This window comes from Trichoderma ghanense (genome assembly GCF_004382785.1).
Source record: "Trichoderma ghanense strain CCMA-1212 chromosome Unknown scaffold_2, whole genome shotgun sequence".
NCBI classification, from domain to species: Eukaryota; Fungi; Ascomycota; class Sordariomycetes; order Hypocreales; family Hypocreaceae; genus Trichoderma; species Trichoderma ghanense.
In genome coordinates this window covers 2,676,731-2,699,247 of record NW_027395665.1, presented here as the reverse complement: position 1 = coordinate 2,699,247, position 22,517 = coordinate 2,676,731, and the positions used below count along the sequence as shown (strand labels likewise).

The following is a 22,517-nucleotide window of genomic DNA, read 5'->3' as shown; positions in this document are numbered from 1 at the left end:
GCTGAGTAACACGACGTACAAAATACGCGTATTGGGTTACAGCCACCAATTTGTTCGGGTTGTCGCGTACTAAGGCTCCGTGACCCCTGAGACCAGACATCCACCACTGCCTCATGGCAAAGCCGACGATATATTCTCAGGAGAGTCTTGCTGGATCCTCAATGCAGACGAATCTTGCTTGCCCTATCAGCTTTGAGACCATGCACCTCTTCCCCAAAGACGCTCGAACCATGCGTACTTCTCACCGCAAATCCCGAAATGGGTGTAGGGAATGCAAGCAGCGCCATAAAAAATGCGATGAGAGCTGGCCGACTTGCCTCAACTGCTCCATCACCAACCGCTCCTGTTCGTATCGCCTCACACGCCCATCCCATCGCTCCCGTGGCCCAAGGGCACTACCAGCTACGCCATCGCCATCAGCAATGGCGCCGTCGCCTCCCACGCTTCTGTCTCTCGCACAGTGCTATACCGAGGAGTGGCAGGCTCAAACGTACGGTTTGGGGCACCTCGAGCTGCTTCATCACTTTGAGTCCCGCGGGTCCGAAGAGGCGAGCATGCTTCAGCTGCCTCCATCGACGCGTCAGGTCATTGTGCAATGTGCTCTCGCCAGCCCTTACCTCATGGATCAGATTCTTGCACTCTCAGCAGCACATATGAGCACTATCCGCCAAGGACAGCAACAAAGGAATTTTCGCAACCAGGCAACGGAACTTCAGACGCGGGCATTGACACTGTTCAACCGGTCTGAAGTGGGTATCTCGAAGCAGAATTCATGCTCCTGGTTTCTGTATGCTTCGCTTCTCGGCCTTCAGGTCATGTTCGAGACATTTCAGTGCCGCAATTTCGACTCCTTTCTAGAACAACTCGCCACCTACTTTCCGGTCCACCGAGGCGTCTACGTCGTAATTAAACAATCCTGGCCAACCATAAAGGGCATAGTCGAGGAAATCCTTGGACATCGTGATGTCCCGGGCAGAGGGTTTGGCAAGGGCCGCTCGCAAGAGCTTGACGATATCGTGTCTCTCATTGAGGGGTGTGACCTCGAAGAAGCGGATAAGGAAGCATGCCTTGAGGCTGTTGATATTCTTCAGTGGATTTTCGATTTGCATCGCATTCATTCAGGGATTCAATTCCGGGTGCACTTCACCATTGCGTGGTCCATTCTTGTGCCAGCCCGATTTGCAGAAATGCTCCAGGGACGCGTCCCGGAAGCACTTGTCATATTAGCCTTTCACGCCGTTCTTTTGCATCGTCTACGCAAGTTCTGGATATTTGGCGATTCCGGTCGCTTTTTGATCCAGTCTATCTCAACTCATTTAGGCACACCTTGGGCGCGGTGGATGATATGGCCCAACAAACAATTGAATGCCACCTGTTGATTGACATATTTGGCAAACTCCCCGCGATTTACATGGAAGATACTTGTCCATAAATACAGGTTCATGGCCATGTGCAGAAGGTGTCGTTGGTACGGGATCTGAGATACCACGAGTAGAATGGGCTCACACTAGGTATGGATGATAGAGCAACAATAGGCGACAGGACTCGGAGACTTAGCTTAGCTTTACAGCTCATTTCGATGTCTGAGGGAGCATCAAGGCCCGTCAGGGCTGGAAATCTCATCATGTAGGCGAATTGCTGATATATAGACTTTGCTGATTCACTCACTATGTGAAGCCAAGATAACATACTAAAAATGAATCGATTCTTCTTGAAACATCTGTTGAGCAAACCTGTGGCTTGGAACTTGGGTGGAACTCACGCAGGCCCAGCTTGACCACCCAATGAGAAATGCAGGAATACGCGGGTGGATCAGGGGTAGGGACGAATCCTCGACCCAGGTTGATTCTAGTAGCGGCACGCTCAAGTCTGTAGTCAAAACCACAGTGATTGCGTAGACCACTTCGCCGTTCCGCATAAAAATGGAGCTTGAAGGCGTGTTGTCTGGGTACATGACCCTTCCTTTGTATGCGGTCATATTCCGTTATTTTTGGGAGGTTTCTGGCAGATACTGGCATGTAGAAATCCCAGGTAGTATGATTCGCCAATCACAAGCTCGACAATACGCATGTCCGCGTATATGGCAGTTTTACGCCTTTGCCAAGCCACTTGATGAAAGCCGAAGTCTTTGGCAGAAGAAGAATAAACAAGAGATTGCTTGTCAAAGCTTTGGGATTGGCCCTCGAGTCCGAAACCCCGGTGCTGTTGCATCTATTTTTGAGATTGAACATTGACCTTAATGAGGGAGAAAGGTGGCCCAAGTTCAGGTATAAAGATCACAGGTTATCATACGTGACATTTTCCTTTAGTCCCAGTCGCTTCAATTCCATTCCTACGCATGCCGTGCTTCTTTTTCTCAATATCCAGGCATACGCTGTCTATCTTTCACTCATTATGGAAACCAAGTGCGACCCGGATTGGCAACATGCTGCCTTTGCCCTCTATCGATACACTCCCTCTATTGCTGCTGCTGCACTTTTCTGTGTTCTGTTCTTTATATCTTCCGTGATACATTTCATCCAAATGTGGAAAACGAAAAGCTGGTTCCTAGCTCCACTGGTGATTGGGTGCTTCTGTATGCTTTGTCTCCAAATCCCGTCCTCGCCAGAGACAGAACCAAAGGAAAAGAAAATACGCTGACTTTCAAAACGCGGCTTAGTCGAATTCATGGGATTCGCTGCCAGAGCCGCGTCTGGGGCTGAAAAGGCTGGCTGCTGGACGCTGGGTCCTTACATCACTCAGAGCATGTTTATCCTTCTTGCACCAGCACTATTCGCGGCGTCCGTCTACATGATCCTCGGGCGAATCATTCTCCTCACCGACGGACAGGATCATTCTATCATCAAGCCACAATGGTTGACAAAGATATTCGTTTTTGGAGACGTCGTCTGCTTCTTACTTCTTTCTGGAGGTGCGATCTACACTTGCCCTTCACATCCCTGTCTTCGTCGGTTGCTAACACAGGGTTTATGACATCAGGCGGCGGCATTCTAGCTTCGGGTAGTACTAATCCATCCATGAGCAACGCCGGGAACAATATTATTATTGGAGGTCTTGTGTTGCAGTTGATTTGGTTCGGCATTTTCGTCGTCGTCGCAGCCGTGTTCCATCTTCGCATGAGATCAGTCCCAACTGTCCGCTCACAGCAGCCGGAGTGCCGATGGCAAGTCTACCTTCAAGGGCTATACGTTGCAAGCTGCCTTATCATCGTCCGAAACTTATTTCGCGTCATTGAGTACGCTCAGGGAAATGACGGGTACCTACTGCAAAATGAGGCCTTCATCTACGTCTTTGATGCGCTGCCAATGCTTGTCGTTGTGTCTTGGTTTCATTGGAGACACCCAGGAGAGATTGGCTTGCTGTTGCGAGGCGAGAAAGCCTTCAGAAATGGATTCCAGCTAATCCAGGTGAGAGGCCAGAGCTTGGGATAAGACTTGGGCACTAAGATATAATATTTTCGGGCTTAAGCAGAGTATGCCTCTATTCTCTTGATTAGTATGTTTGATGTATTATAGAATACTGCTTGATTGATTACTTGTTATATATGAGGCTGATGTGGATACGTGAGACTATGGTGAAGTCGCAACCGCTAATAGAAGGGCGCCTCATGTCCATAGAATCTATTGTCGAGTAGACATGACATTTTAAACTTTGCGTAATTGAGCCAATCAGTGGAAGATGTATATGTGATTCCTAGCCGCCAATTTTTGGATGACCTCGGTGAACTCAACAGCTACAACTTCCCTCAACATCGGCGGCTGCAACCTTTGGGTTTCAATCGTCGCGAAGGGGCTCCGCACAATTAAAAATTCAACGAGTATTCCACATGATTTCCGACTCTAGGCCTACCTTGTAGATTGGCCCTGGCCTGCCATTGGGACGTAAACGTTAACATTATATCCCGGTGCTGCGCGCCGTAGGTGCGATCTGCGGGACTGTCCAAAGAGACTAAAACCACTGATATCACGTCCCCGCTTCTTCAGAGTAATTCCGAGAGTGCGAGGCTCAATTATACCTCCATCATATGGAGTCTTCATCGGTCTCACTTCAATGCATCGGCCTTGCTTTCATGGTGATATAATTGCTCATCCGCGGGGCTGCCATCTACGCTCATTACACATTGGCCGAAGTGATCCAGAGGCCTCTCCAAGAGCTCACTGCGTTCGCTCTAGTCTGCTACATCATCGCTACAGTAATCACCTTCGATCTCAACCGTAGTGTCGACATCACGCCTTCTCCTGCACACTGAAAGACTTTTCATCCTTTGTCTGCTACTCTTCAATCTTATGTGCCATGGCTTCCTTGATAAACGACGTCGATGTTCTTGTGGTTGGCGGCGGCAATGCTGGATTCAGCGCTGCCATCTCGGCAGCTGAATCTGGCGCCCGTCGCGTAATGATCATCGACGCATGTCCCGAGCATTGGGCTGGAGGAAACTCATTCTTCACAGCCGGCGCGTTTAGAGCTGTATACTATGGCTTGGAGGACCTGTTACCCATTGTCAACAATGTGGACCAGGCACTGGCCAAGAAAATCGACATGCAAGCCTATACAGTTGATGACTTCTCGCACGATATTCATCGCATCTGTGGCGGTCGATCAGATCCTGCGCTGTCGCGCATTCTGGTACAGGAGTCGAATTCGGCTGTGAAGTGGCTTGCCAAGCATGGAGTGAGGTTTCAGCTATCGTTCAACCGACAGGCTTATGAGGTCAACGGCAGGTTCAAGTTCTGGGGCGGCTTGTCACTGAAGACGCAAGACGGAGGCAAAGGGTTGATTGAGGATCTCCGACGAGCTGCCCAAGGTCTAGGGGTTCGCATCGTGTTTTCTGCTGCGGCGAAGCGATTGGGGTTCGATCCTTCAACGGAATCTGTTCAGTCTGTCTTCGTGCAGACTGCCGAGGGAACTGAGCGTGAGATTCGAGCGGCTTCAGTCATTCTGGCAGCAGGTGGATTCGAAGCCAATCCTCGAATGCGAGCGCAGTACCTTGGCCCCAATTGGGACCTGGCCAAGGTGCGCGGAACGCCTTACAACACGGGCGCGTGCCTGGAGATGGCGATCCGAGACGCCTCTGCTAAGCAAGCAGGAAACTGGTCTGGCTGTCACTCGGTCGCCTGGGACGCCAACGCACCTGCTCACGAGGGTGATCGACTCGTCTCCAATGAGTACACCAAATCAGGCTACCCGCTGGGCCTGATGCTCAATACTGAGGGCGACCGGTTTGTTGACGAAGGCGTTGACTTGCGAAATTACACTTACGCCATCTTCGGCAAAGCAATTCTTGCTCAGCCCGGGCATACTGCTTTTCAGATTTGGGACTCCCAGATGACTCCATGGCTTCGCAAGGAAGAATATCGAGACGGTCGTGTGGAAAAGATTATCGCCTCGTCAATTACAGAGCTGGCGGAGAAGTGTGAGCAGCGCGGCTTGACGAACACAACCAAATTTGTGGAAACAATCATAGAATATAACGATGCTGCTACTGCTTTCCAGAAAGAGAACCCGCAAAAGAAATGGAATCCGGCTATCAAAGACGGACTCTCCACCCAGTCCAGGGCGAAGCGTCTTTCTCTTGCTAAGTCGAACTGGGCCGTTCCTCTCAGCAAAGGCCCCTTCATGGCTGTCAAAGTAACGTGCGGCGTTACTTTCACCTTTGGAGGCTTAGCGGTGGATCCGAAGACAGCGGGAGTCATTTCATCTGCGTCGAACTCGACGATTCCGGGGCTGTATTGCGTGGGTGAGATGCTTGGCGGCTTGTTCTATGGAAACTATCCAGGTGGTTCTGGTCTCACCTCAGGCAGTGTATTTGGCCGACGAGCAGGAAAAGCTGCAGCAGGTGCTGCCATTGCTCGGCGTGGCAATCCCCACTACATGTCGCGCCTATGATCAGATATACAGCCTTGCGCAGATGGCAGATACTCAAGGTTCACTGTTCAAATTCTTAATAGAACTACATGATGAATTATGCAATACAGTTAACTACATACGAGGCAATCCTAGTCCGGTACTCACAATCTCAGCTCTTTAGCAGACTAGTCCGCTGAACCTGATTCTGTCACGAGTATCATGTGGCCAGTCTGCATCATGAGACAAGTTCACTTCCAGATCGACGCATTTTTACAGCTCCCGCACTCTGTGCAAAGCAGATTGTTGCCTCCATGTGTGGGAACTCTAGAACTATCATCGGCATGCGGCAGGCTCAATATGCGACCTTTCTTTAGTATTCTTGACTCGAAGTTTATATCAGGGCCTGTAGGGTATGTCCTTTCGTCTTACGATTGATCTAAAGTGATCGCTCCGGATCCGAGAATAAAGATTGTTTGCGGCTTCCTTGTAGATGAATCACGATTCAGTGCATTTGCACGAAAGTTTACCATAATGACCCATCTGCAATTCTCGAGGCTGTCGTACACACCCTCTGGGCTTCGGTTTCAATAACCGTGGTGATAACACGAGTCATACTTCGTTCTCTGAGGAATCGGTGGTCTAGTGAGTTTACCCGCGCAATGTCCCGATCTTGCAGCGAAGCGTCCTCGTGTCAAAACCTCTCCGCTACTCTGCAGTGAATGCCATTCGAAGAATTGTCGCGGTTAATCTAGTCTCGCATACGCGTTGCTCAGCTCAGCCCACGTAGTGAGCCGCACATTTGTACATATTATGAGCATTGGAGGTCATCCAAGGTCAAGTTGCCTTGCTTGGTCGGATGCCGCATCGTTTGCAGCAGCGCATCGGGCTAAATCCAGTTAAACCAAGGGCCGTGGAAGGGGTACCACGCCTCAGGAAAGGGCACCAGATAACAACAGCCACTCGATTATTCCTGAGCCTTGCACGTCATAAGTCTTGGTTGGGCAAGGGAAAACAGAAATTTGAAGGTGAGCTACTGTCGCCGGACCGGAACAGAAGTCATGGGTTGTTGCGCGATCGGTACCAAGCAAGATAGACTTGGAATACATAAGCCATCCGAGATGGCTCTTTCAGCCCATCAATTCCGAGGCAGAGCCCATTCAACGTTGACTGTCGATACACTTCTTTCCACTGTCGTGTAAACTCAACATGCGCTTCGCCTGCGGAGCCACGCTTCTGTTCCAAGCAAGTTGGCTGGCGCCAATTCTTGCGGGCAATTTGGGGCCAGGCTACTCAGCACCAACAGACCTCACTAGCCAATAGAGTCTCGTTGCTGTAGGTTTCGAAAAGCTCAGCAAATGGAAAACGCTGTCACAATCGCTCGCTTGCGGACATACCCAATGTGGCCTTCTCCCTTGGCTTATTCTCGATTAACGGTCTTGCAGCCACCAAGCTGCAGTACCATCATACATCTCCAGAGATTGCAAACTCCCCGGCACCGACCTATAGAGTAGATGCGAATAGTATACACCGCGTTGCAAGCGTTTCAAAGGTATCCACTGTTCTGACTGGGTGCTTGTAATTGAAGAGCAGCGACTGTGATCGCCCCGTTACAAGTATTTCCCACCTCTTGCCACATTCGCCAACGAAAGCTCGGCGGGGGGAGAAGGGGNGGGACACGGGGGTGATTCTGTATTCAGTGTACAATGGGATAAGATGACTCCGCATGCTCTTCCTGCTCAGATATTTGAGGTATCTGGGATGAATTTCCCGATTTGAGCGCTTTTTTAATATCATTCTTCGGGCATTAAATGGACAACCACCGAACCCAGACCTCACGACATTGGGTTTCCCTCCAATCAGTCAGAACAATACATTTATATGCTTGCCCTGCGTCTTAACTAATGCAATGACCTGTGCTGCTGTGCCGTATATAGAGAGCAGTGAGGGAGCACCCCCAGCCTTTTGCCCTATACTACCCCGGGCTATACCAACAATGGATTCTCGCTCCTCGGTCTTGGAATATCACCGGAGGTTTTTGAGCCCTCAACGTGACGTCGTCCAGCGCCATCACTCTTCCCCATCTCAGGCGGCATCGGTTTGAGATTCCCGGTGACATCAGCAAGTTTGTGCTCAAAGCTAGTGTCTATGTTATCTGGGGGTGCCGTGCTCACAACGTTGAACGGTAGGGCGAGACTCGGCCTTGGCGCACGCAATTCGACTCTGCTCCAGTCCGATTAAACGCGTCTGTGGATGAAATCTTTTGCCCACACTGCCAATTTGAAGCAATTGGTTGGCCACCCATGGGAGATTTATCACCACACGCATCCGTCAGGTGTAACCAATCATTGCACCAAGCTGGGGACTCGGGTGCTCACAGCACATACTTCCTCTTGCTCCCAGACTATGGGGTAGGATTTACCATACTTTCTTCCAGCTCACAGTCAACTCTTTATGTCACGCTATTTGCCTTGGATAGAAGTTATCGTGGGCTCTTAATTCTGGCACATGTAGTGCAGGCGTCAGTCGAGGCCCAACAACGCCTTGTTGGCTTCTGTCGCTAGGACTCGGAGCTTAAATTCTCCCCTATCCTTGATAGTCAATCAGACTGCGACGGCTCACCCGGTCTACTGACTTCAACACATTTCATTAAGGGGATGGATGAGCTCTTGTCATTAGAGCCCAGCAGCGGCCCTCTCCCTTGGCGTCTTCAACCGACCATTTCAGATGCTGCAGATGGGAGGTTGGCCTTTCAAGTTGTTACAGCTCTCGATGCGCCAAGCGTCACGGCCTGTTACGGAGAACAAGCTCTTTGCAAGTTCTCCCGTGGCAGACTGGGTGAGTGTTGATGCTACTTCTATGCTGGAATAGCGATGAGTCTCTCCGTTTTCATCGAAGATCGCAACGGGCCTATTGAGGCGGTGAGCCCAAAGGCTCTACTGGTCATATTGACGAAGGAAAGGTGAATAGCAACAGCCAGTCACCCGCAAATGGGGCGAAAGAAAATACTGAAGCGGATAGCAAAGTTAAAAAAATACCAGCTTGTCTTTACCGACTGAAGATGAGAGGTGGTACTACGGAGACAGGTTCTTGAAGTTAAAAACAACTACCTTTAACAAGTGGTTCTCACGTCACATTGCACGCCGGGTTGCCGGAATGTCCAGAATATGCGCGAAGATGCGTGCTCGTACTTCAAGAAGAAAAGTATGACGCGGCTCCCACATTTAGCCGTTGATCGAAATGAAGACCGACAATCAGGTTGAATTGCAATTCAGACAATGACGACCTACTGAAGGTTCGAGATTAACAAGCCGTTTCGAAGATATGGGTGGGGTGTTTCTGCCCCGATGGCGTGCTGACTCCAACTTTGACGCGATCTCGGCCCTGAATCACGAAAACCGCATTGCATAATGCAGACACTCGGAACGGAACCAAAGGGCTCCCCAACAAGGGCCCAATAAAGATTAAGGAAGAGGGAAAGATATCCATTAGTGACCGGGATTGAGTTCTACTATATATGTAAGGAACCAAGGCTCAGTCGTCGTGCCAGCAGAGGAAACAATTATTAATACCAGACCTCACAGATACACCACGAAAATCCTGTTATACTCGGAGAAAATGGCAGATAACGAAAGCAAGTCGCATGATCCAAGAGGAGACACCGAAGCTATAGCCATAGACGATGAGCTGAACGAGAGATCGCTGCTCCGCAAGCTGGATAGGAGGCTCCTACCTGCTGTTGGTGTTCTGTATCTCCTTTCATTCCTGGATCGTAGTAATGGTGGGACGTCACAAACTTGAATGTTGTCAGGCTTTGCTAATGGATATATCAGTTGGAAATGCCCGCATTGAGGGCATGGTGAATGATCTACACATAAGTACAATATATAAACCCTTCCCTTCCCTTACCTCTTGGAGGGCATTTTCTGACTCCTCACAGCGGGTAACCAGTATCTTACTGGCCTGACCGTTTACTTTATTGGCTATGTCCTCTTTGAAGTCTGTCTGCACACTGTGCATCCCCTGTTGGCATGGAGCAACAATGGCTAATAGTACAGCTAGATTCCTTGCAACGTTATACTCAAAAAGACAAGCCCACGGTTATGGCTTCCAACACTTACAATCGCTTGGGGCATTGTTGCCACGCTTCTCGGTGTAGTTCAAAACCTCCCGGGGTTCCTTATTGCCCGATTCTTTCTAGGTATGACGGAAAGCGGGCTCTTTCCAGGCGTTGTCTTCTATCTGTCGATGTGGTATAAGCGAAGAGAGCGGCAGTATCGTATCTCTTTGTTCTTCAGCGCAGCGTCACTTGCAGGCGCATTCGGTGGCATCTTAGCATATGTAAGCGCTGCACGATTTTTAATTCACTGAAGGGAGACTAAATGCGAATTGCTAGGGAATCGGCAAGATGGCAGGCGTGGTTTGGACTAATGGATGGCGTTGGATCTTTATTCTGGTATGTTCCCCAAAGCATCTCTCCCCGGAGCATACGCAAGTAACAACTCGACCTAGGAAGGAATTGCAACCGTCATTGTTGCTATTATTGCGTACTGGTTCATCGAGAACTATCCCGATACTGCCGATTTTCTCACCAAACCCGAAAGAGAGCTCATTCAAACGAGGTTGGCCGCAGACTCCGACGCCATGATTAAAGAAGAGTTCAACTGGGCTGCCGTACTTGAAGCAATCCGAGACCCAAACTGTTGGCTATATAGCTTGGGCTTTCATACAATGAGCCTACCACTCTACACTCTCTCTTTGTTCTTGGTAAGTGTTTCGGCGCGTTACGGTCTTTTTTGCGGGATCCTTTGACTAAATAAGGCTTCAGCCGACAATCATCAGCAATCTCGGATATACAGCAGCAAAGGCGCAGCTCCTGACAATCCCTCCCTACGCATTGGCATTTGTCACCACAGTAGCGGTCGCCATTGCATCAGAGAAGCTGGGGCAAAGGGCCATCTTTCTTGCTGGCTCTTCTCTCATAGCCGCCATCGGATACATTATTCTACTGGCCAACACTGACCCTGTTGCCCGACCTGGCGTGTCATACGTGGGCACCTTCCTCGCCGCCGCAGGAATCTACCCCTCAACGGCACTTGTTCTTTCGTGGCCTGCAATCAACGTGTCTGGTCAGACAAAGAGGGCGATTGCAAACGCCATGCAGATCAGCATCGGCAATCTGGGGGCTGTAATGGGGACACAGCTATATCGAGCAAACGACGGGCCGAGGTTTGTTGTCGGGCACTCAATGGCCTTAGCATATCTTTGCGCAAATGCCATTGTGGCTTTCTATATCGGATGGCGTCTGAAGGCTGAAAACAAGGCCAGAGCAGAGATTTCACCAGAGATTGACAATGTGGGCGAGGCAGTGGATTGGAAGGGGGATAAAGATCCTCGGTGGCGATTCTCTTACTAAAAAATTCAGATGCGAATTTCCAACTGAATGGCGCCTTCGAGGGAAAGATGGCCCCCGGCCTTTTCAACGGTATGGCGTACTCGGCCATCATCTGTAGCTATGTCTCACAGCTCCAACCTTACGATGGAAAGGCGAAAAAGAAACCATTTGACATTTGCGTGTCATCTTGCCGCACTGAGTAGGGTATCCGGAGATTGATCCACTGTAACTCATGGCTCATTCGAATAGTGACATGAGCGATGAAGCTGTTTGTTGTCCTATGAGGATCTATATAAGCCAACTGACCACCCAATCATTCCTCGTCTGTTTGTGACCTCTTGTCTCAAGAGGCTGCAGAGTTCATTTTAGAGATCTGCATTGTAGCAGCCTTCTTGGCAGATGCGTCTGAGATATCAAGAGGCGTGGACCACTTTGCGAAGTCCAAGATCATATACATCTCCCTGCCTCAAGAAATAAAACAAGCCTGAGGGATCTGGGATCTGGTTTGCATCGTCGCCGTCGCGAGACCAGTATGTTCCGTCATAAATGATGGCGTAGCTGGCGCCAAAGACCTCGGCCGTGTTTTTTGATACATGTACTGCAGTATTCTCATTGATTGCAATGCCAAGAATGCCTGGCTTGTATTTGAGAACATTGAGCATGTCGAATTGGCGATTGCGTACAAGCACATGTTGGTCGATGGCCACGTTCTTCACATAGGCGAAGCCTTGTTGGTGGTCGCCGATGATCAGGCTGTTACTCTTTGTGTCGCCTCGAGCAAGGAAATCTCCCTGGATTGATGCTCCGGCAGATGACCCTCCGATGACGCCCCCAGCATCCAGTATCGCTCGAATCTTTTGCTCAGTGAGCGTTCCTGCATAAGCGTCAACCAGACGCCACTGCCGGCCGCCACCGAACCATACACCGGTGGCGTTGAGGAGTGGTTGGACGAATTCTTCAGTGTTGGCAACCTCGGGGTCATATGTATGCAGAACGGTGACACTCTTTGATCCCAGCCGACGGAAGTCATCCGCATTGGCGGCATTCTGGTCGTAGCTTGGGTCGCCCTGGGCGGTTGGTATGACGACAATGGAGCTGTCATTGCCGCCAGCGAGATCAATGACTTTCTGCAGAATGGAATCATCCAGCGAGCCGCCGCCAACGATCACCAGGTTTCCATTCTCGGGTCCGACCAAGTTTGTCGAGTTGTCGGTCGGCAGGGCTGACGTCGCTACGGCCAGCGCGAGCAGTGTCTGTAGAATGAAACGAGCCATTGTCTCAATCACTGGTCGGAGAGACTGGGTTGTCCTGCCTTGATAGAAGAGGATGTATCGTCGGACCTCAATCAAAACTGTTTGGCACCGGCTTCTGTATTTATGGACTTGACATGTAACCCGGGATGTCAATCGCACCATAGTGGATCAGTCTGAGATGGCAGATATCACCATCAGCTTGCAGTTCGCATCACCGTTCGGCTAAATTGCAATCATGAATTGGGTTATCAAGCAGCCAAATTCAGAAGCTGCTTTGAGCTTCGTGCATGCATGAATGGTGTGCTAGATCAAGCCGATCCATTCTTATACAAAACATACATATCCTCGGTCTGACAATTGCTTAGTCCCATAGCTCTCAGAGATTTATGGTATCCTCGCAACTCTGTAGTTCGGAATTTGTTCACCGTATGGCGCAACGGGAGGGGCTACCAAGCCTACTCCGTATATCTGTCTCGCTGCCGGGCTAATGCGATGCGAGATCGAGTTATGTGTGTGATGTACCGTATCTTTCCCTCTCCGAGAGAGAAAGTCTTTGAAGCAATGCCAAAGTACATCATTAGTATTTAAGCCTTCTGCAACTACTCCAGCCATCGGACAAGATAGGATACTAGGTAGAGGTATTTGCACATTTCTGCGATTTGCTAAAATGGAACTGATTAACTCAACTACCGGGCTGGCGTCGAGGTCCAGCGCAACACCGTATCTTCCTCCGCCGGCTTGGTTAGGGACCTAGACGTAATGTCAAACACGAGGTAGGATAGACATGTTTGTGCTATTGCAAAATGCACATAGCTGAGGCTGGATACTTTGAACTCTATCTCCGAATCTTCCCGTGGCTCATCTCCAGGGTGTAGGGAGTATTAGGGTGCTCGGTGTTGAGCAGAATAGGCGCCCATAGGGCTGGAAAAGTGATGGTCCTCAGAATAATTGACCTGCGCATCTGCACCCTCCGATTCTGTTTGGGGCCACCGCCCGGCAGCAGAGTTGACACTTTGGGGGCGATGTAACTCGTTCGGTGAGAGAAAGCGCCGACACCGTTCGTTCATGCGGTTTGGTGATGATGAAAAAAAAAAAAAAAAATCGTTGAATGAAAGCGTGTTTTGGCTTGGAACCGCCTCCACCAAAGCTCCGGTGATAATCGGGATGCACCTGGGCAGTCGGGCAAATGATCAAGTTTGCCCGTCGGCTTGCCGGGATTGATAGCCAGAATAACATCGAATGCTTTCAACGTCAGTGGCATCGAGGAGCAGCACAGCCAGCGGAAGAGTGTCTAAGCAACGTGCTGTTCGTTGACCAACTTCCGCCGTCGCATATCCAATGTTCTTTTATATAATTCGTCAAGGCCGTCAAGATATCCAGGGCCTGTCAATATCTGAAAGCGGTCATTCGGGGATAGCGATGGCGATTTTAGCATGTTCACGAGGAGCTGCCTAAAGGGAAAAACCCCTCGGCCTGACGTGCGAGGTCTTCCGAGATACCTCGGCGTATGTGGCGGACAAGGTCTTCATTGCGTTGTATGTCTTCGCCAAAAAGTCCCCGAGAGGCCATGTTTCCTGTATGATCTCCGAGATATGAGGTCGTCGGACATAAACTCGGGACTGAGATCGAGAGCCCCGTATACACCTTCATAAACATTCCATTGATGCGGGATAGCGATGTAGGGCCGCCCAAGGAGAATGAATCGGCAGTCGTGTTTCAGGCATATGCTGCAGACAATCTCTAGCAAACGGCTTCGCTAATCACACTCGTCGATTCCGTCCATTACAATAAGCGCAGGTTGTTCCCAAAGCAGTATGTCGATGACCGTTCTCGCGTCTTTGGGCGAGGCTACAGATTGACCACTCCTCATCAGTCTCAATCATGATCAATACATCAAACGATATCCTATCAGCCCCGACTGCTGTGGCCCAGCTGCGTGGCTACAGCCCTTAAAGCAGATTCCGCCGACTGAAGTCTTATTCGGTTCAACTAGCTGTGGTGAACGAACGGCACATGAGGGCGAATTTCCGGTCGTTGTGGCTTAGAGTCCAATTCGGCCAGACCATTGATTAAGATGGCAGACAAGAAGGGCTTGCCAAAGCCCGGCTTTGCTTCTAGACGTTAGGGCAGGATATTGAGGCGTCATGAATGAGGACTGACCGCGAATGAACAGCACCCGGTAAAGCCACGCATTGGGATCTTCATCCTCCAAAGAGCTCGACTCGTATACAAATATGGAAGCTTTTAGACTCAAGGATTTTGGATGCTTAAGTAGCTGTTGTCATGCAGCAATGGCATCATATATTGCTTGCCTGACTCGTAGGTGGGTTGCACACTATCATGCTCCTGTGACCTCGCCAGTATGCCATAACTTATGACGGGGGTATATGTAAGCGCCCTGCGCATCAGGTGCACTCTTTAATAGCTCCTGACAAATGATTTTTCCCAGAGTCAGAAGAGCCCAAGCCCCTTTCTCTATTAGAGGTCGCACTGAGCCATGTAGGGCCAGGTTCACCATCGCTGCAAACGCCTAAAAGGAAGTTCCCTTGAGCACGGTGAAAATCGAGCTTTCATATATGAAGATACTTGGCCGTACCTTATCTAAACATTGATATAGTAATTCGATATACATGAGTAACGTCCGCATATTCCACACTGCCGTACTTTCTTCTGGCCATATTCGACTTGTAGCTGCTCACCAGTCCTTATTTTCAGCGCTATGCAAGATGCTAAGAAGTGTCTCTGAAGATGTCGAGCGGCACGCTGGCGGAAACAGCGTAGTTGGGGACGTTCACAACTTCTGAAACTCTTAGGCTGATGGAAACACTAGCAAGCATATATGCCTCGATCCGCGTCAAGTTTTTTGTTTGCGCCATGTACTCAATAATCCCGCGAACAGCCTTGCGGGTAGCTTCTAACAGATCCGAGTCAATGCCGAGGACGGCATAATATCCTTTGTCCTTCGCCAAAGTAAGTGTCGACGAGGGCGCGGTGTAATTCGGGGAAGTAACCCAAGTCATATCCTTTCTGACTGTGAGCCGTAGCTTAACCTGCATAGGAGTCTCAATGGCTGTTCCGCACACTTCTCCATCGCCCTGAGCGGCATGCCCATCTCCGCAGCTGAACAACGCGCCAGGAGATCTGACAGGTAGGAAGAGCTTTGTCCCAGCTATGATGTGGCGGGTGTCGATGTTTCCTCCCGTGTCAAGCGGGGGAATGGTAGGGAATTCGCCCTCCGCCGGAGCCACCCCCATGACTCCAAGAAATGGATGGGTTGGTATTCGGATACCGTCCTTGAATGTCGCATAAGAACCGCGGGGATCAAGTTGCCAGATTTTCAGCCGAGCCTCCGGAAAATCGTTCGTCAAGAGGCCAAACCCAGGCATAATGGCCGTCCAGCCCCAGTCGGCGGTTTTGAGCTCCAACACTTCAACCTCGAGAGTGTCGCCCGGTTCCGCGCCACGAACGTAGACGGGCCCGAAGAGAGGGTCAGCCAGCTCAGCCTTGAATTTGAGAACGTCTTCGATAGTCGAAGTAGGAGTGATTTGCCCATTGCTCCCATCAATAGTGTCAAAGGTTACAACGTCATTTGAGTCCACAGTTAATACGGGTGTGATGGCTTTGGACCATTTGAGGTGGCTCTGTCCGCTGTGGACGTGGAAAGTTGAGTTAATTTGAGGAGGAACCATGGCGAGTGGCGAGAGAGTCTCGTCTCGAGGTACGACAGGATGTGAGATGGTTGAGGCAAGTTTTCAGTCTTTGAAACGAATGATATGAGATACAGCAATGCGAGTTTGCGACGAAGTCTCCATAGCCAACATTCAGAGGCTGAGAGGTCCTAGAAGACTTGAAGCAAGACGAAAGACCTGCGTATGTAAGTGCGGAGTAATTACGAAGTAGCGAAAGCCCGAAAAAAGAAACAAAAGTTCCAGGTGGAGCTTGCCAAATCGAACAAACGTTCCTGTTATGACCGAGAACCCCCTCTCCCCACAAGCTTACAATCCTCGCTCTAGCCAAACGGGCCCGGGAGGCACGAGAAGTTAAGACCCATTTTGCCGGCTGCACCAGAATCCACAATGGACGCTCATTCAGTAGTCGTTGATAACATCCTAAGGAACCAGCCCGTTCTCCTATTTGCAACGATATTAGAGATGGAAGAAAGTCAAACATATGTTGGACGTGTGACTTTGCGACGGTCTATTAATAGGCTTGCTTGAGCGCTGGAATAAATATCACTTCTGAGGTGGAATACAGCAAAGTCTACCCTACGGCTACTCATTCCAGACTCTGCCTAGCCAGATGCTAGTGACCCGCATATACCAATCTCGGCGAAGACGTGGGTTAATAGATCCTGACCTACTGGTAGAGTCACCAGTGAGAAATATATCTCCGATATATGGCGTATATTCTGCCATTGCCGATGTTAGTACGCTTTGTCAAGCATGCATGTGGTCGTATCGTATATTTTGGAGTGCCAGGTCCATCTACCAGTTTTGTAATGAAAGCCTGTAGGTAGTGGGCCTTGTAGCTAAACTGCAGTGTTAGAGAGAGCATTAGCGGCTGTGGTCTGGATTCGAAGAGCTGCTTTAAAATAGATTGAACTTTACTTATATGAAGCGTCTAAAAATGGGATGAGAATAACTGCAGAATCGGGCAACTCGAGTGGTGGCCCGGTAGGCACAAAAAGTCTGACAAGGGATTGATATCTCTGGCATAGTTCTTTGAAGATTGTAAAGCCCATCTACCACTTGGCTTCTAGGTATTACTGGGCTGTCGATTCTGGTCTTCAGGGCGCAGTGTTTGACTCACCCTCATATCCACCTTGGTGCCTACTGGGTGTGCATGATACCCAAAGATGTCATTCTCATGGCCTGCGTTGTTGTGATTGGTTTTCAATAACGAGAGTCAATATCCTTGGAGTCTCCTGGTCTTCTCCTATCGACTCCTGGTCTTGAGTGCAGCAGCATCCAAAGGATGGGAATATAGTCAAGGGTGCTGACAGAGCTGGTCACTTTCCCAGGGATATTCTTCCGAGCGGAGCTTTGTTCTTTCTTTCGATAGACACTCTCAGACCCTACCTGCTGGTCTGAAATTTGGTTCATTAGCATTGAGCTGAATGTTGTTGCTCATGATATTTAGAAGCCAACCAAAGGTGTAGACTTTGGGAGTCTTAAAGTCGTCCTGAATTCTTCTCATCAAGCGGAAAACCAATTCCTGATGGGGAGTGCAAGATGAGTGCCAGCTTTTGCCCCTAATCCGCACAGCGTTTGACCAAGACATGGCAGTCTCCAACGTCCAGGATGCGCGAGTCCAGGCACGTTGAGTGAGTATCTAGACATGGCCAAAAGCATTACAATATCAGAAGAAGTATATTGTACTACCTATGGTAGATATTGGGCTCTATCAGACCTCGGAATGAGCCAGAAGGGCCTAGTAAAATTCTTACTATGCACACTACTTACGGGCAGTGAAGGAGACAGGATAATTAAGCAAGGCTGCCGTGTAGCTCACGTTTTGTGGGCCAAATTAATAGGGAGAGCGTAGGTAGTTGCTGGGTTTTGATGCGAAAAGCAGTAACATCTACGCTACCTAGCGAAGCATTATGAAACTCTCATAGGGCACTGTGCACATGATATGAGGCCCAAATTTCAGAGAGAAAGAGGTCACAAGAGAAGAATGAAGAAATATATCGAATGCTTGCAAATGCAGTGGAGAAGAGAGAAGAAGTCAAGGAGAGAAAGAGAGAGTGCAAGGGGGCCGGGGAGGAGTGGCAAAAGCCTGAGCAGAACCAGTCGTGGCACAGAAAGCGTATTGACAGAAAGAAGCCACAACAGAGTGTTGAAGCTAGACAGACTGATCCGTACGATCCGTACATTCCTCACACAGACTGCATAGTATAAAGACGTCCAGCCTCCCCCAACTCTATACCAGATAGACTAAGACCTTTACACACCACCAATACACATACAATTACACCATCTCCACGTTCAACGCGAAGACAGTTCACAGCCGGCATATGACGAGAAATCTTGAAAACCAAATGTAGCCCATCATCTCGGATTTCAATACCACATAACCACATGAGAAACCCTTACGATGGTAGAAGAGGAGTTGCAGCCAGTCATAGGTATGTTAAGACGTAAAGACAGTATGCGCGTCCTATAGTCAGGGAGAGAGGCGGCCTGCAGGATATAATCTTATCAAAAGCGTGTGCTAATCACGAATCTGCAGAGGTAGCTTTACGGAGTATTGTTACATTGACTTAGTAGCCCACGTCCAGTCAAAGGTTACGTTACTCCACATTGCGGCCCGGTATGTGGAGACAAGATCTCGTTGCATCCCATGTCTCTGCGCTAGAAGGCACACCAGGGCCGAATCCGGGGCTCCTGTCCTAGGATATGGAGTGGAAGCTAACCCCTGTGTAAACAATCCATGAATATTTCATCTTGGCTTTTCTCAAATAAGAAATGCCTGATTACAGACGGAAATAACGTAGAAGTCGCGGCTTTTATATCCGGATTTGCCGGAATTGCATGGATAATAACTTGAGGTGGTAATAAATCTTTGTCACGTTCTTAACTTTGAGCTAGTCCCACGAGGCTTTATTAGTATGACCTTCGTAAACTTGCAAAGAGCCGGTAAACCAAACTCTTCCTGATAGTCTCGTTCCTCTACTGCCATTATTTTCCAGGTATGGGACTACGAAGTACCTCACTGACTGAACACTTTGCATTTCCATCTAGAAAGAACAGCGGCATATTAGCATGTAAAGAAAAGGGGTGAAAAGGCCAGAGCTGTCACGGGAGACTTATATAAGACTCGCGAGTCTTTCATTGCTCCTGTATGTATGTAGCCAGCAGTTCACTAATCTTTCATACACAGAACCTTCCGAAGAGGCCGTCCCCGGTACACAAGCCCTGTTCGTTCAGGAGAAGATAAAAAGCCACCCGCAATCACTCCGCGCTTCTCCTATCTACTTATCCACTTCTTGCAACCGTATGCTGACTTGTTCGCTGACTTGGGCCCTAGAGGAATTGCAGGGACATAGTATCACAGGGGGGACACCATGGAATCGGCAAATAACTGCCGGTGACCCCATGCCCCGCAACTTTCTCTGATTGGCGTGGCTTCGATGTGTGAGAGACACTCTCCTCTGGTGCTCAATATCTCTGGCATCAGAGCATTAATGGTAACGCGCTATATAACACTCTAGAATTGCATTGCACAGGATGACGATTACAAACAGATTGAAGACTGCTGTCTTCAGGTTCGTCCGCCTCAGGTGGTGCTCTGGCATTGCTATATACGACGATCAATGAAGATTAAACTTCAATTGCTGGGCCGAGAGGTGAAGAACAAGGGTATCATGACTCAAGATACTGCTGGTGAACCTTTCGTATCAGTTCGAGATGCGCTTCTCAAGGGGCTCGCAGAGGATTCCGCCTATTCTCCACTAATTCAGGAGAAACCCGAAAAGAACCAAGTATAACTCAGGGCCTTCCTCTTACTCCTTGCTGTAGGTAATTTAGTTCCCTGCTTTGTCTCAGTTCGACGTCGGAATTACGCCCAAATTTGAGCAATTCTTTTTTTTTTCTTCCACGATGTTGCCAACGATTGTAGGCGTTACTGGAATGTGGCATCCAGCAAGCTGCTTTGAGGATCTCTCAGCCGCTTTCAGGGAAAAGGGATATCCCTTTGTCAGCCAAGATGCGCCTGGTATTCTCAACGAGGATCCTCTCAACAGTACGGTGGACAAGGATTCTGAATCCCTGAGGCAAAACATCCTTCTTCCACTGCTTGCCGAAGGTAGAGATGTTGTTCTTCTCATGCACTCCTACGGTGGCATTTACGGCTCAGCCGCAGTGGATGGATTGAGTGTTAGGGAGAGGAAGAAAGCCGGACTCAAAGGAGGCGTAACAGGCCTTATTTACGTTACCGCCGTTACGCCAGCTGTTGGAAAATCCTTGCTAGACATGATGGGACTCACGCCGGAAAACCTGCCACCACATGTTCAGTTGGACGTGGGTTATCAAGAAATCTCGCTTTGTCATGATCGTCAAGCTGACTATGACTATTCTGATAGGAACCACGAGGCCAGATATTGTTGATCGAGGCAGAGAAGCACATGTATCACAACATCCCGGAGGTTGAGGCTGGTAAATGGATTGCCAAGATCAAACCTCAAGCCTTCCGTTCTGTTAATACGCCTATTTCATACTCCCCCTTGGTTGATGAAAACTATAAAGGTCTGGCCGGATACATTCTTTGTGGGAATGACCGGGTTCTCCCATTGGAGGCTCAGAAGTATTATGCAGGTATCTCGGAGATTAAGCACACTGTACTAGTTGAAGAGGCGTCCCATGCCTTTTTTGTCGGTACTTGTGAGCAAACCGTTTGCGCAACCACCTCGTTGCTGGCTTGCATAGCAGACGCGGCTGCTGAGTAAATGGTGCTTGCCGCTACAAGAACTAGATTCGAATTGAACTACAAAGAATGCAATCGTTATCCGGCATGTAGTACAGCTCCCCACTGTACTATGAGTTTCAGAACTATGAGCTCTACGTGAAAGACTTCAAACAACTTGGCATTTGTCGAATCCTGCGGAAGGTCTCCGGCATGCCAGCGCGGACACTACGCTTCGACTTTCGCTTCCTGTGCGCTAAGTCTCAGCTATCTTGCAAAGACCAGCAGGATCCTTGCTGCACGAAGTATGCTGGCCCCTTTGCGACTCATGTACAGACATGGCTCAATAAACCAACCTTGTCTGATCGGTGAAAACGACATCCCGGCCTTGTTCCACGCAACATTGCATGTATATCTACAGTGAGTCTGCAACTGTGTGTTCCCTTTTCCCACACATTCCTTTTCACACCAAGAAGAACCACACCATCCCTACAACTTTATCCTACCATTGCCCGAGTGAAGAGAGCGAAGACATGTCAACGGCAACTGGACTGCCTGAGAGTGCTGCGTTTTTAGCGGAAAATAGGCAAGCAGAGGTATATGCTGTCGCCACTGTGTTTTTTGTATTGAGCCTTCTAGCTCTTTCCGGCCGTCTTGGTGCTGCGAGGATTGCCGGGAAGCCTCTTTGGTGGGATGATTGGTTTGCGATAATTGCTACAGTAAGTTCGAATCGTCCTTTCCCTCTCAAGGAAACGCAAAGTCCTTTCCGCTGAGACCAGGGGTAGATTTGCGGTATCGGCGGCTATGTCACCACTATGCTCTATCTCCATTTTGGTCTAGGAAGGCATGCTGTGGTAGTCGCTCAAGAGGACCCGCAGAACCTCTCTCGCTTTCTCCAGACTATTGTTGCAAACGAGATTGTTTACACGGCAGGCCTGGCTTTTGCACGGCTCTCCATCGTATTCCTCTACTACCGCATCTTTGGTTCATCGAATATGAAGTACTTTTTACATGGTTTTACAGCCTTCATCGTGGCGTGGAGCATTAGTACTGTGAGTGAAGAATGAGCATCTGCATTTGACTTCTAATGTTCGATTACTCAGACCCTGTGTGACAACAGTTTGTCCCGTCTATTCGAACCTGCTGGCCAATTAGTAGTTTCTGGGACGGAACGAATCAGAATTGCATCGACCTCCATGGATTTTACGTTGGTGTTGCAGTTGGCAGTATCGTGACCGATTTCGGGCTCATCGTGTTACCGATGCCATACATATGGAACTTAAAAGTTCGCACGTTCCAAAAAGTTCTACTAGCATTGACCATGGTCTTTGGAGGGTTGTGAGTACTGCTTTGCCAACTGCTTGCAGAACATAAGCATGCTGACTCTGTTATCCATAGCTCGTGTTTCGTCACAATTTTTCGTCTTGCCATTGTGGTCTCTTTGGATTTGTCTGACCTCACTTGGAATACGGTGGACCAGATCATTTGGACCACTCTGGAGTTGTTCTGGTAAGATATTGTTCTCACGTAGATTTGTACTACCGTAGGTAGCTAACCATTGTTCCAGTGCCATCATCTGCGCCTGTCTTCCAACGCTACGCCCTCTCATCAAACACGCTAGA

The 22,517-nt window shown here is 49.3% G+C and overlaps 8 protein-coding genes across 8 annotated transcripts; 6 read left to right on the top strand and 2 right to left on the bottom strand.

Annotated features, from left to right (window-relative positions):
* Nucleotides 1-200: 200 nt before the first annotated feature.
* On the top strand, nucleotides 201-1,379 carry CCMA1212_003291 (uncharacterized protein; the record flags this gene model as incomplete). The annotated part of the gene is made up of 1 exon (XM_073700643.1): nucleotides 201-1,379. The coding sequence occupies one exon, from the start codon at nucleotides 201-203 to the stop codon at nucleotides 1,377-1,379; it is 1,179 nt and encodes a 392-aa protein (XP_073560937.1).
* A 733-nt stretch (nucleotides 1,380-2,112) lies between these two features.
* CCMA1212_003290 (Protein RTM1) lies at nucleotides 2,113-3,431 on the top strand (the record flags this gene model as incomplete). Its single annotated transcript, XM_073700642.1, has 3 exons — nucleotides 2,113-2,575; nucleotides 2,660-2,911; nucleotides 2,965-3,431. The coding sequence occupies 3 exons, from the start codon at nucleotides 2,113-2,115 to the stop codon at nucleotides 3,429-3,431; spliced, it is 1,182 nt and encodes a 393-aa protein (XP_073560936.1).
* An 862-nt stretch (nucleotides 3,432-4,293) lies between these two features.
* CCMA1212_003289 (Fumarate reductase flavoprotein subunit) lies at nucleotides 4,294-5,886 on the top strand (the record flags this gene model as incomplete). The annotated part of the gene is made up of 1 exon (XM_073700641.1): nucleotides 4,294-5,886. The coding sequence occupies one exon, from the start codon at nucleotides 4,294-4,296 to the stop codon at nucleotides 5,884-5,886; it is 1,593 nt and encodes a 530-aa protein (XP_073561313.1).
* A 3,576-nt stretch (nucleotides 5,887-9,462) lies between these two features.
* CCMA1212_003288 (uncharacterized protein) lies at nucleotides 9,463-11,260 on the top strand (the record flags this gene model as incomplete). The annotated part of the gene is made up of 7 exons (XM_073700640.1): nucleotides 9,463-9,616; nucleotides 9,678-9,722; nucleotides 9,785-9,843; nucleotides 9,907-10,185; nucleotides 10,241-10,300; nucleotides 10,357-10,611; nucleotides 10,673-11,260. The coding sequence occupies 7 exons, from the start codon at nucleotides 9,463-9,465 to the stop codon at nucleotides 11,258-11,260; spliced, it is 1,440 nt and encodes a 479-aa protein (XP_073561314.1).
* A 392-nt stretch (nucleotides 11,261-11,652) lies between these two features.
* On the bottom strand, nucleotides 11,653-12,513 carry CCMA1212_003287 (Cyanophycinase; the record flags this gene model as incomplete). Its single annotated transcript, XM_073700639.1, has 1 exon — nucleotides 11,653-12,513. One exon carries the CDS (start codon nucleotides 12,511-12,513, stop codon nucleotides 11,653-11,655), a length of 861 nt encoding a protein of 286 aa, XP_073561636.1.
* A 2,708-nt stretch (nucleotides 12,514-15,221) lies between these two features.
* Nucleotides 15,222-16,181, bottom strand: CCMA1212_003286 (Formamidase; the record flags this gene model as incomplete). The annotated part of the gene is made up of 1 exon (XM_073700638.1): nucleotides 15,222-16,181. The coding sequence occupies one exon, from the start codon at nucleotides 16,179-16,181 to the stop codon at nucleotides 15,222-15,224; it is 960 nt and encodes a 319-aa protein (XP_073560856.1).
* A 3,912-nt stretch (nucleotides 16,182-20,093) lies between these two features.
* CCMA1212_003285 (uncharacterized protein) lies at nucleotides 20,094-20,938 on the top strand (the record flags this gene model as incomplete). The annotated part of the gene is made up of 2 exons (XM_073700637.1): nucleotides 20,094-20,513; nucleotides 20,576-20,938. The coding sequence occupies 2 exons, from the start codon at nucleotides 20,094-20,096 to the stop codon at nucleotides 20,936-20,938; spliced, it is 783 nt and encodes a 260-aa protein (XP_073560857.1).
* A 490-nt stretch (nucleotides 20,939-21,428) lies between these two features.
* CCMA1212_003284 (uncharacterized protein) lies at nucleotides 21,429-22,408 on the top strand (the record flags this gene model as incomplete). The annotated part of the gene is made up of 4 exons (XM_073700636.1): nucleotides 21,429-21,614; nucleotides 21,681-21,947; nucleotides 22,016-22,233; nucleotides 22,294-22,408. 4 exons carry the CDS (start codon nucleotides 21,429-21,431, stop codon nucleotides 22,406-22,408), a joined length of 786 nt encoding a protein of 261 aa, XP_073560858.1.
* Nucleotides 22,409-22,517: the final 109 nt, after the last annotated feature.